This window comes from Peromyscus californicus, unplaced genomic scaffold (assembly GCF_007827085.1).
Source record: "Peromyscus californicus insignis strain IS unplaced genomic scaffold, ASM782708v3 Scaffold_11__1_contigs__length_118956290, whole genome shotgun sequence".
Taxonomy (NCBI): domain Eukaryota; kingdom Metazoa; phylum Chordata; class Mammalia; order Rodentia; family Cricetidae; genus Peromyscus; species Peromyscus californicus.
This window is the reverse complement of record NW_026294402.1, coordinates 99,807,522-99,820,772: the sequence shown is the minus strand read 5'-3', so window position 1 is coordinate 99,820,772 and position 13,251 is coordinate 99,807,522. Positions and strand designations below refer to the sequence as shown.

Sequence of the window (13,251 nt, the reverse complement as noted above, 5' to 3'; positions counted from 1 at the left end):
TTCCCCAGTGGGTTGTGTTTATGGGTAGAGCTTCAGGAGGTGGACAGGTCACCCTCTTGATGGTATTAGTATCTTTGTAAATAAAGACACAAGATAGCTTGCTTTCTGTCTCTCTGCTCCCTGTCATGTGAGAATATAAGAGGGAGAGGGCTGTCTACAAATGACACCTACCCTCCCCAGATAGCTGTCTGATGGCACCTTAATCTTGGACTTCTGGGCTCTAGGATTGTGACAAATAATTACTTCTGTAGTTTAAACTGCATACTCTACAGTGTCCTGCTGTAAAAGCCTAGAGGGACAGCCACGAATTATTGTACCTTGGAGCAGAAGAATGCCCTTTGATCATCTAGTTCAGACTCCGAGTTTCAGGCTGCTGAGCTAAGGCCCAGGGAACTTAACCCAGTTGCTTAAAGTCTCAGAAGTAAGTGTCATGTGCCAGCAAATGGCACACAGCCATTGTACCCACTCCTTTAGGGCCACTGAGAAATCTTCTGTATTTCCCCTGGGAGAGTGGATATCCCAGCCCTTATTCTTTTCTCTGAATCAGGTGGAGAAAAGACAAATTTTACCCAGTTATTTTGACTTTTGCTCTCCAAAGCAAAAAGAAAAGTTCAGAGAAATGTTGTAGTTTTGCCTAAGGGAGAATCAATTTGACACATAAGAATCAGACTCTAGAGCTAACAGGAGACCTATTTCCAAAACGATCATGAAGCCCCCCTCCCTTTCTCTCTCTTCCTTCCTCCCTTCCCATCCTTCCCGTGTGTTGAGGGAGAATGGAGAGCCCTTAGTGAACTCGATCAAATGTAGAGATGTCACTTTGAATAAAGTGGTAGAACCTGCTGTCCTATATGTGTATAAAAGGTACCGTACTTACTTAATTTAGCCCTCCATACTGAAAGGGTCATGAATATGCATTTTGGCTAAGAAAATCATTTCTTTTCACAGTCTCATGTGTGATGCTGTAGGCTAAGCTAATCAGTGTAGTTAATTTTAGCCCCAGTTTTGAGGGTTTATTTTAGAAAAGGTCAGGGTACTCACCTAGAGCTCGATATGTGGGGGAAGAAAGCATGGAAGAGATGTGAAACCCAGCAGCTGTTAGCACGCCCCCAGCCCCAGCGCTGGAAAGGGACCGTCTGTATTTGATGTTTAGTTCTATGTGCACTTGGTGAGCTTGACCGGGAAGGAGCACTTGATTGCTGTGATGCCATGTGGCAGGTTGCCTCCAGCAGGACTTGGGTGCTCCATGGAGCACCTTTCCCTGAGGTGCAGGGTGGGATCCATCATCTACCAAAGATCTTTGTGTAGATACTCTGTAAAAGGAGCTAGAGAAAGCATCTCAGAGGCTTGAGGGGTCCATATGGTGACTTCTTCAGTGTGGCTCTGGCCCAGGGCTGGCGTGGAATGGAGCCACCCTCTCCCCACACAGAGTCCAGTTCTGGGCCTGGGCTTTGCTATTCCTCTGCAGGGGGTGGGAACTGGTGATGGTGGGTGGTATGCTGGCCTGGGAAGACCAGAAGGTAAGAAAGGTGAAGTAAACACACCCCAGTGTGAAAATAAGGGCTGTTGACCAGCAGGGGGAGCAGTAGAGACTGGACACTCTACAGCAGTGCTGTCCAGAGAATTATCCTCAATGCTGGTGGAAATACCCTAAAATCCTGTCCTTGTGACCACTGAGCACATGGAATGTAGTCGTTGTGACTGATCTGCCATTGAACTTAAATAATTTTAATTTAAGTAGCCACATTGGCTGGTGGCCACCAGTCTGATAGGAAAGTTCTAGAAGGAGTAGCACATCTAAGGATTGGAGTTGGAAAGCAAGAGACGAGTGCAGAGAAAAGCATGGAGGGGTCAGTTCAGGAACAAAGTCAAGGTCTGTGTGGGAAGTGTCTGCGAGGCCCTAGAAATAGAAAAATAAAGCAGGGCTGGGCATGCAGCCCGATGTGGAGCACGGCCCTGTACTGCGTTCTGCTGGCAGTGAGCGGGTCCTAGAAGAGCTGCTGTTGGCCGCAAGGTTTGCAGCCCACTGTGTAAGACCATGGGGGTGGGAGTGGGGGGCTTTGCAGAGCTGGGTGTTCAAAGATATGTGGAGCATGCATTTCTCCCTCAGCCTATGAGCGCGTTCGTCTCACTCGGGGCTACCCACATTCTCCACTGGACTGTACATCAGTCTAAACTGTTCCTTGGCAAATGTGCTGCCACAAGCACCAGGCCTGCTAAATGTTATGGTGATGGAAAATTGCATTCCCTTCCCACAGGCCCAGAAAAGGGCTCTTTGTAATGAAATACAGAGGCAGCAGCCATTTGGAGTGTGGAGTAACTGCCTCTCTGGGACTTCTACAATGGACCCACAGTGTCAGTAAAAGGCGGGCTCACCAAGAGAAGAAATGATGCCTGCTTTATTACAGTGGGCCCTTCATTCTCTGTGGCTTTTGCGCCCCGTGAGTAATTCTAATGGCCGCTATCAGGAATGAGGCCACCCTGAGAACAGAGTCTTATGCCCAGCTGATGACTCACCAAATAGCCTGATGAACCATCTCATGGTTCACAGCAGGGGAGAGATGGTTTGCAAAAACTGAAAAGGAAAAATAGACCAACATTAGTGTGAAGTTTAGAAGTTGATAAAATACCTTTAGTAAATCAGCAAGGCTTGGAGTTTTTTTTCTTCAGGTTGTGCGAGGGAAGCTGTGCGTTCTCAGGGGGTGGGACACTGAGTGCCCCATTGACTGTGGAGAGAATGAAGGACTGGGGTTTGGGATACATTTTCACTGTGGTGGAGTCCACCAGACAGGTTACTTCTGTCTGGGAAATGTTTGTTTCTAGCTGTGGTGGTCTCTCTTTCTATTGGTGCTTTTCTCCACGGATAATGACTCAGCCTACGCATCAGCTAGACACCTGCCCCTGAGAGATGCCAGAAGCACCTGGAGAACTCTACAGTCTACTAGTGAGTGGAATCATACTCTAGGGTAACTTTGGCTGAGGCCTTGGACTTGGCGGGCCTGTGGGATGGGGGTGTGAAGTGTATATGAAAATGTGCTCAGCAGCTCGCTCTTTGCCTGAGTCAGTGTTCTGTTGCTGTGAAGAGAAGCATGACCGTGGAAATCTTAAATATGTAGGAACATTTTTAATTGGGCTGGTTTACTGTTTTGGAGGTTTAGTCCATTAATGATGGCAGAGAGCGTGGCAGCATGCAATCAGGCATGATGCTGGAGAGGTAGCTGAATGTTCTGCATCCTGATCAGTGGACAGCAGGAAGAGCAAGACGCTGGGCCTGGTCTGAGCATTTGAAACCCCGAAGCCTGCCCTCAGTGACACACTTTCTACAACAAGGCCACACCCTCTCTGAGGCCATGCCTCCCGGTCCCTGCCAAGTAGGGCCTCTCCCTGATGACCACAAATTTAAGGATATGACCCTGCAGGGGCCGTTCCTAGTCAAAGTGCTACACAACATGTTGTTGTCACAAATACTTGAGATGGTCAAGTCATAAGGATTTTTTTTCTTTATTTTGGCTCACAATTTTGGAAAGTTCGACCTATGGCCAGTTGTCTCTGCTATGGTTTCGAACCCATGGAGAGGCAGCACATTATATTGGGAGCGTGTGACAGGACAGAGCTATTCACCTCATGTCAATGGAATGAAAGAGGAAAGGAGAGACTGTGCAACCACTATGTCCTTGGAGATTATGTCTCCATTGACCTGAGACCTGTCACAGGATCCTGCACATTAGAAATTACATTGCTTTCCATTAGCTTTATGGGCTGGGGACCAAGCCTCCAACACATGAACCTTGGGGGAACATTTAATATCCAAACTCTAACATCTGACAAATTCAGAACATGCCAAAGAAGAAGAGATGGAGTGGATGTGGGGCTCTAGCATTTCCTTCCTCCTCTCTTACCGCCCCAACAAAGATTCTGAAAGCCTTTGAGTGTGACGCTACAGTGTAGTTCATAAGCCCATACCCTTTAGAGAGCTCTGGACTCCTTTATTCAAGAAGTGTCTTTGGGTGTCTTTCTTGAGCCATGTGTTGGGAGTTGCCACAGTTAATATGGCAGGCATGGACTCTGCCCTTCTGGGCTCATGGATTTTTAGGGAAATTATTTTCATTTGAGCAAACATTAAGTGACAGTTTGTGCTGAATTAGTGTACATTAGGCTCACCTGGGGGGCCTGTTAAAATAAGTTATTTTTTATGGTACTGGGGATTGAACCCAGAGCTCTACACATGGTAGGTAAGTGCTGTACCATTGAGCTATATTCCCAGTACTAATTCAGGCTAAATCAAAGAAGGGTCTTCTTAAATTGTCCTAATTCAATAGGCCAGGGTTGGAGACCTTAGAACTTTTATTTCTGCTAAGATCTAAGGCGATGCTATAGATGCTGTTCTAGGGCCTACTCTTTGATAGCCACTCTGGAAAGTCTGCCCCACAAATTTGTTGAGGGCATACCAGTGGTTGGAGTGTGGGAGAATGAGAGGTGAGCAGACGGAGACTGTCCTTCTAAACATCTGTACTTAGCCTGGTAAGATGGCTCAGAGAGTAAAGTATTTACTTAGCAAGTGTGAGGAGTGGAGTTTGGGTCTCCAGCACTCATAAAAGCCCAACAGACATGATGGCCTGCCTGTAGTCCCAGGGTTCCAGAAGTGAAGGCAAAACGATCCCTGGGACAAGCTAGACTAGCCGAGTCAGCCAGCTCCAGGTTCAGCAAGACTGTCTCAGAAAGGAAGCGGGATGCCATTGAGGAAGACAACGGAGTCCAACCTTTCACCTCCACGTGCACCTGCACAATGTGTGCCCACACATAAACACTCTACACGCACACACGTGTGAGTGTGCATGCACACACCCACCCACACACAACCAAGCTTTTAAGAAGACCCTTCCTTGATTTAGCCTGAAACAACATTCGGGAAAACTGGCTCTTTAAGGAAAAAAAAGTCTATAATGCAGTGGTTTTCAACCTGTGGGTCATGACCCCCAAAGACCATTGGAAAACACAGATATTTACATTATGATTCATAGCAGTAGCACAATTACAATTATGAAGTAGCAATGAAAATAATTTTATGATTGGGGATCCCCACAACATGGGGGTTATTAAAGGGTCTTAGCATTAGGGAGGTAGAGAACTATGGCTGTAATGTCTATCTGATCACTTTAGAAGTGTAAAGATCTGGTCTAATAATGAATGAAACGACAGAGAAGCTTTTATTTAACACATCACCTTGGTGCCAGTTTCTCCTCCAGAGCCCAGGGTGACAGTCCTTCTTCTCTGCATCATCACCAGTGCAGAATCTTAGGCCTTACCCTGGGCCTGCTGAATTGGCAATGCTTGGGGGAGGGCTGTTTTAACAAGATCTCTAGATGGTTCTGATGCACATCCAAATCTGAGCTCATCCGAAATAATGAAGTGAGAGCTGGGTTGAGTCTGAATGAGGCTCCGGCACTTACTCTTCTCTGCTCCTGTGAAACGACCTGCTGGCATATGTAAGAGCCAGGTTCTTTCTCTCGAACCCAAACCCCACACCTTATTGTCCAGTGTCTTACAGAGATTCTGGGGGACAGTCATGACTTTAAAGTGGGTTTAGCAGCAAAGATGAAAAATCCTTATTCACTGTAAAATGGCAGTAACCCAGAAGTAGGGTTCAGGTTATTTACATTCTAGTTTCATGTTCATGGTGCATGCATCTGTGTGACCTTTCTCTGGTCACTAGCCTGTCTGAGCCCTCGCTTTCCTTTTCTGAACAATGGTCAAAAGACATCATCTGGTCTAATGTGAATGCAATGATGGAGTAGTAGTTGTGAGTGTGCCTTTAAAACTGCACAGTGTTTGACATAAAGACTAACTTTGGGCTGCTCACCGTTTGAGTCTGTGTCCCTGTTAACAATGTCAGGACAGTCTCATTGTTTATATCACCATAGAGATCAGAAGCAACCGAGACCACTAACAGCCCAGTTTTAGCTCTTCTAAAGTAGTTTGTTTCTGTTCATGTTTTGTCTTTAACATACAAAGATGCACCAGAAGATGTAGAGCTAGTGTAGATCAAAGTGATTCTGTGCAGCATAAGATACAACTTTTATTTGAGTGGTGGTTCTTGGGTGTGGCCTCTATACCAGCAGCATCCACATCAGCTTGGAACTTCTTAGAAATGTAAATTGTGGGGCTGGAGAAATGGTTCAATGGTTAAGAGTGTTTGTTGATCTCGCAGAGTTCCAGAGTTCAGTTCCTAGCACCCATGTTCTGTGACACACAGCCAACTCTTAACTCCTTCTCCAAGGCATCCAGCAGGTTCTGGTCTTGGAAGTTACCTGCACATATGTGCATGTGTGCAGGCACACACACATACACACACACACACACACACACACACACACACACACACACACACATGTGTGCACATACACATTGAATAAATAATTAAGCACTCTCAGGTGCTACCCAGAACTACCGACTCAGCATTTTGGGGGGTTGGGACCTAGTGCTGCTGTGTGTTAATTAGAGAGTGCTGTAGGTGACCCCAGTACTCAGTCATCTTAGAAGGGATTTATCTGGGTCTTGACTGAAGGATCTGACAAAGGCCACCCTTTCTGTGGAACCAGGTAATAACTTCTCTTTCCCTCCAGTATGGATTTGTAACACTGGTGTCCAAGCTTTAGCAGCCATTATTGGATTCCTTCATAAGTATGCCCTGTTACTGCCCAGCCAGCATAGAAGAAAACTGGAATGCCATTCCAGTTGCATCTGTTATGAGGCTGACTTCAGGGTGTGAGGAAATTAAAGCTATTTATCACAGTCTGTTTTTCCCTCAGTGACAGGAGAAATGAGCCTTAGCTGAACGAGGCTTCAAATTGGGCTCACTACAAAAAAACACGCAGCTTGACAAACATAGTTGAAGCAGGCTTACATTTGTTTTGATTTTCTCTTTTGAAAACAATTCCGGTTTCTAAGCAGCATCAAGGTAGTGAAGTGTATTCAGGAGACATCGCAGACGGAGCCATCCCAGTCTGTCCCACAAGTCACACACAGGAAGCATACATCTGGCCCTATGATCATTCTCTTCCTTCTTAGATCATAGGTTTGAGAGGGTAAGGAACCAGGGCTCTTGGTGCACAGTGGGAAGAGGGAAATGTTTTGTTTTTTGCAAGAGAAAAATGTCCGGGTGGTACAGATATAATCTGGCCAGGTTTATGGAAACACAGCCACACTCTTCATTTGAATATTGATATCAAATATTTGGTATTGCAATCAATACTGATAACTGTAATAAAGACCATATAGTCTGTGAAGTCTGCAATTTGACTAGCTGGCCTTTCACCATAAAATCCCACGTCTTCCTGAGCTGTTTGAAGAGAACTCAGAGGCCTTTGTGGACCAAGCAAATGATGGGAGGAAATGAAGTACCCTTGTGTCCCTGTGGAGGCCTGCAGAAAGAAAGCCAATGGGACATCATTCCTTACTGTGCCTTTGAGACAGTTCTGAAAATCCATACCGACTGATTATATTTAAAATAACGAAAATTTCGCATTTGGTATATAATTATGATTGCCTGATATATTTCTTTCTGGTGTTGGGTATTAACAGGCAAAATTAAGATGTTTGCCACATTATACAGCTTTCACAGCAGCTGATGTTTATTGATTAAAGTACCATAACATGGTGCATAATACCTTGTTTCTGTTATACTGTTGATTATTACAATAATCCCAGAAGCAGATAATCATCTATGTTTTATAGATGAGAAAACCTAAATGCACAAAGTTAAGTTGGTACCCAGTGTTGTGGAACCACTGTTAGTGTTGACATACATGAGGATCTTTTTGATGCAGAAGCCAGCATTTGAACTGAGAAGTCACTGCTTGTGAGTTGCAAACAGCATTTTGAAATACTGACTAGCATGGAAAATACCAGAGTGTCACATGTAGTTTGAGTAGATAAGTCTTTATTCCTGGAAACTCCGTTTTAATCCTAAAGATTTTAAGTGTGTACATGATATAAGCACACTACTGCGAACTGGACAATGATGCAAATATGCTTTACTGTGTCATATTCGAGTGTGAAAGCAAAGGAGGTAAAGGAGAGATGAGAATGGGGAGAGCAGAAGTGGGAAATATGAAAAAGTGAACAGATAAATAACCGTAAAGGAGGTGGAGAGACTTGGGAAGGAGGGGAAGGAGGAGGGAATGAGAGAACAGACAGTTCTGACAGAGAGATGGGGTTCAGGGTGTGGTGGGGGGAGTTATGTAGGAAGCATGTGGTTCTGCCCACCAGTCTCTCAGCTCAGGCTACTTGGTGGTGAAGCCCAAGATCCTCTGGCAGATTTTGATTCTCATGTGTGTCTCATGCTGTGGCGCAGCTCACCCTGGCGGGTTGAGGTGACAGAGCGTATAAGCCCTACCCTAAGAACCATCAAAGACTGTTGGGAATATATAGAACTTTTGCCATTGAGCTAATTTTGATCTCATTTTGTAGCCTCTTGCTTTTTGCAGAGAAAGTGTAGATAACGAGAAGATTGTAAAGTCTTCCTTTGGGAACTGGCCTGATAGCTCAGCAGAGGAGCCTATGATGGACTTTGATCCCCAGGCCCCACATGGTGGAAGGAGAGAGCTGACCCCCACACATTGACATCTCACCTCCACATGCATACAGCAGCATGCCAAAAACTCCCAAAAGATGAAGTGTAATTTTAAAATTTTAAGTCTTCTTTTGCTGGTAAGTCTATAGCTAGTGTTCTATTTCAAAAGATCCTAGAGTCAGTTAATAAAAATCCCATTTTTTTTTACAGGTATAGAAATTGGGTGGAAGTTCTGTGACATTTCCGTGTGCACAGATGCTTTCATAAGTAGCTTACGATGGGGTCTGCTGGCTGCATGGCTAGAGTACCCTTATGGTAGTTTTACTGAGGAAACCTGAGCTCTGTAAATGGAAGCATCTTGCCCAGAGTTTTATATACAAGTAGGCAGAGGTTGAGTCAGACTGCAGTCCTCTGACCCTGAATGCCACACTTCCCCAATCCTCTGACCCTGAATGCCACAATTCCCCACCAGATAGAAAACAGTAACAATGGATTAAAAAAACAGTACTCTGTGTTACAAGTAAGAACAGTAATTCTGTTTATAAGTCAGAGTGGTGCAAAGCCTAATCCAGCTTGCAGTAGAGTATCATTATGTAATCCCGGGGATATTTGTCTATTGCCAGTCCTCATTGGTGGATTAGAGTTTAGGATGTTGTGCCCCTGTAACCCACTCTTGGCCTTTCTTTGTTGATATTCTTATAGGCACCAGCTCTGTTTTAGTCACTACTGATGCCCTGCCAAGTAACTTGGGTTATTAGAATCAGTTTACATGGATAATCTTCCCTTTCCTTTTTTCTTTTAAATAAACGCTTAATATGGATGTGAATATAGCCCACCATACCAAACTCCATTTGAAAACCTGAATCCATAGCCTGTTAGAAAAGAGTTGTGATCTCTTCCTCAGTTTGTCCAAATGCCATTGTTTTCATCCTATCCATCTCATTTTGTCTCACTACTGGCATTTTCTTCCTTTCCTTTCCTTTTTCTTTCTTTCTTAAAAGAAACTTCTAGAAAAATATTAACACATTCTCCTTCCCACTGTCTCTGCTACAAAGTTTTGTGTGTTGCATAACAAGGCCTTGCTGTGGTGTCTCATCTTTGATTTTCTCCTGACACCTTAGTTTTTAATAAGGACTCATGTAAAAGCTACAAAGGAGCTCATTTACTCTTGTCCCATGGTTTTGTTCTCCTAACTTCAAAGGTTAGTGTCCCTCTTTCTACTGGGTTAATTTTGCCAACTGCTGATTATATCTAGCGGACCCTTTCAGGAAACTAAGAGTCAGCACTGTGCTCCAAGGAAGCTTTGTCAGTGCTGGTCTCTGAGGACACAAGGGCCCCCAGCTCACCACGTTAGGACTTCAATGACTGCAATTGTTGCTTATTCTCTATTTCAGGGATCCCAGAAGACCCACTTGTTGCTGAAGAGTATTATGCTGATGTATTTGATTCCTGTTCTGAGGAGAGTGAGGAGCAGGAGGAAGAAATAGTGTTCTCAGAAGCAGAGCGAGAAATGAGGGACAGAGGAGTCCCACCTGCTTACAGAGCAAACCAACAGGTACCTCCTGCTCCAGCCAGAGAGATGTTGCTGTCCGAGGTGCTGACTGGACTTGGGCTAAGAAAGAGCAGAGAAGTCTTGAACCTGGAGTTGGTATCAGGGAGCTTAGGAGTACCAGAAACTCTCTACTGGCTCCATGAAATAAGTCTTTAATTTAAAGGAGTAGGGGAAGGTAGACACCATGAAATGAGCAGACTCTGATCAGGGAAAGGGCTAGCATACTCACTGCAGAAGGGCAGGCTGTGATGCACCCTGAAACATCTGCCCACTGAGGAGTTCCTCTGTACACTGCCCAGTAAGTGCTGCAGATGTCTCTTTCACAGGGACAGGGGATATTTTATCACTTTTCTGCTGGTAATCATATTTTTAGTCTGTTTTACAAATTTAATGTAAGTACAAATGTGTAGAGATTGATTCCATTTTGGAGTTAGGACTTAGAGATTCTGAAATTGGAGAATGCTCTTTCTAGCTTCTTGCAGTGTAGCCTCCAAGGGACCATCTTTTCATGCAGTGCTGGGTCTCTCTGCATAGATTCTGTCCAGGAGTAGAGCTTCTTAATTAGAAAGCCTGAGCTAGTGTATGATAGGCTAAGAAATGGCCCTGGCTTGTGCATTTTCTTTTGATTTTTGTAGTGGAAAGAAAGTTGTACACAAGCCACTCAACTTTTTTACTGAAACAGTTTCACACTGTGTTGCCCAGCCTAGGCTTGAACTTTCAACTTTCTGACTTAATTCCTGAGTGCTGGGATTTCGGGAATGTGCCACCATGGCTAACCACAGAGACATTCTTAATAAACACTAAGCAATCTACCATAATATTAAATAAAACCCACAAGAAATGTCTTTCAAATTCTCTAGACCAGGAGAGGGATGGAGGGAGATAGCTACCAGGATGGGGTAAGAGGAAACCCAAGCTGGGGCTGGAGAGATGGCTTAGTGGTTAAGAGTGTTTGCTGCTGTTGCAGAGGACCCGGGTTTGGTTCCCAGTACCAACCTACAGGCAAAAACTCACACATATAAAATAAAAATAAGCAAATACTTTTAAAGAGTAAAGTTAAGCAAAGGAAAAGGTTAAGAGAAAGAGAAATCATGGGAGAATGTAAATGACAAAGTGGAGAGGGACATAAAATCATTTGCAAAAATGCAGGACGAAAGAGAGGTGGGATCCCAAATGCCACAATAAAAGTGTCCCTTACACCCATTCCTCTTTCTCCCTGAGGGACCCTGGGAAAATGTACCTACTACCGCAATTAAAATATAATTTTCCATTTGCTCCTGAGCCATCACTACAAACGGTTGAAACAAATCTTATCATGATACTGCATTAACATCACCCCATACCTGTGGTTGGAAAACATAACATACAAAACACATATCCAGTCTTTTTTCATATCATCAAATGGCAAACTTCGATTACTATATTATAATTTTAAATAGTTCTAAATAAAACAAGCCGATTCAGAAACACATGAATCAAACCTGTTACAAATACCACCCGAGTCAAGAAATAGAACTTTGCCAGCCCCAGAGGTCCCTTCTCTGGCTAGCTTTTACTACAATGTATTTTGGGAAGTCAGGTTGCCTATAAATAAGTGTAGTCCTTGCCGCTTCGATGGGATGTTGTTACCTTGTACATGTTTTTGGACTTCATTGGGCTTTAGTGTCCTGATCTGTACAGTGGGAGAGACATAGTTCCTCATCATAGAAGAATAGATGGAGTGATCAGCTTAAAGCATTCAAATAATGCCCCGACCAGATATGAATTATTAGATCAGATCATGCATCAGATCTTAATTGCATACTTAATAAATACTTAGTAATTTAACCATTATTATAAAAATTACTTAGTTATCTTGCTTTTTAAAATGTTCTGCCTAAAGTCTTTAATGTTAAAGTGCGCTGTTACAGTTGGCAATATTAAAAAAATCCTTTCTTCTTTCTCAGTGCAGATGATAAATATAAGGGCAGGGATTGTGCTCTCTGGGGTGTGTATCTGCCACATGTTAGATGACCAATTGTGATTGATTTTAAATCTGTTGTGGCAAAATGCTAAGACATTTCACACGTGTGGTATTTTGTCTCTCAGAGTTTCGTTGTCTCATTCCCATTTTCAGGTGAAGATGCTGAGTCCCTCAGAGAAAGATGGCTCACCCACAGTGACAGATAGGGAGGGGTCAGTGCTGTGATTTTGCGTCAGAGTGGCCACAGTTTCAGGCCAATGCCTTTTCCTACTCTGCAAGGCAGATTAACATGGTCTCACAGAGATGGAAGTAGGGTTACCGTAGGGTGAACAACGATAGGGACAGACAATCACAGCTGCATCTTAATCTAGCATTAGTTTGATATGGTTTCTCTTTCTCCAGAGGTGGTGGGTGTGGCTGTACTGGGCATCCTTTCATTCTTGTGGGATCCTTGTGTCAGCAATACCCAAGCTGCACTCTGAGTTCAGTGCCAGCACCCTGTCACCGGTCACCTTGTGCTGTGATGAAGCTTGCAGCCATCTCTGGAGTTGCCTCTTTCCTTCTTGGCTTTGCCCTGGAACCCTGAACATGCTAGGGTCTAAAGTAGCAACACACCCATGGACTCTGTGTGCATAACCAGATCCAAGCTGACTCCTCTTTCATATTTTGTTGGGGGACATGCTTTCTGAAAGAAAACGAGCCGCGGGCTTCATCGTGAAGTTCTTTGAGCCAACCTTGCTGCTCTTTAAGCAGCAATGCTTCCAAAGCAGTTTTACGAAACACCTAATTACTGTTGATTCTCTACAGTGCCAAGCAAAGCATCAATAATGCCTTTATCACAAGCCATTATGGTGCTGATGGCGCCTCTGTGAAGTCTGTGGTCACCGAATTGGAACCTTCTTCTTAGATCTCAGGAGAGTGGAGTTTACAGCTGCCATCCCAACAGGTTCTCTACAGCAGCTGCGAGACCTGCCACTGAGCAGTAGCCCATGTGCTCTCACAGACATGCCTCAGGGCTGCAGGCTGGTGCATGTTGTCATTAATTCCAAATGTCCCTTACTGCCTGGACTGTCATTCCCTCATGAAGACTAATAAACGACCCAAGACACTGGTAAAACCACACTAGATAGAAGATAATGACTTGACCCACAGCTCTCTCAGGAAAGA

General features: G+C 44.3%; 1 protein-coding gene across 5 annotated transcripts in view; it reads left to right on the top strand.

Annotated features, from left to right (window-relative positions):
* The window catches only part of Nek11 (NIMA related kinase 11), a 243,740-nt gene that overhangs the window by 141,646 nt on the left and 88,843 nt on the right, over positions 1-13,251 (top strand). For all 5 annotated transcript variants that reach the window (XR_008214157.1, XM_052718940.1, XM_052718925.1 and 2 more), the window contains one exon: positions 9,964-10,124. Coding sequence is in view for 4 of the 5 variants with exons in the window: in XM_052718940.1 (XP_052574900.1) it covers positions 9,964-10,124 (161 nt within the window). In the remaining variant the exon portion in view is untranslated. The remainder of the gene's footprint in view (positions 1-9,963; positions 10,125-13,251) is intronic.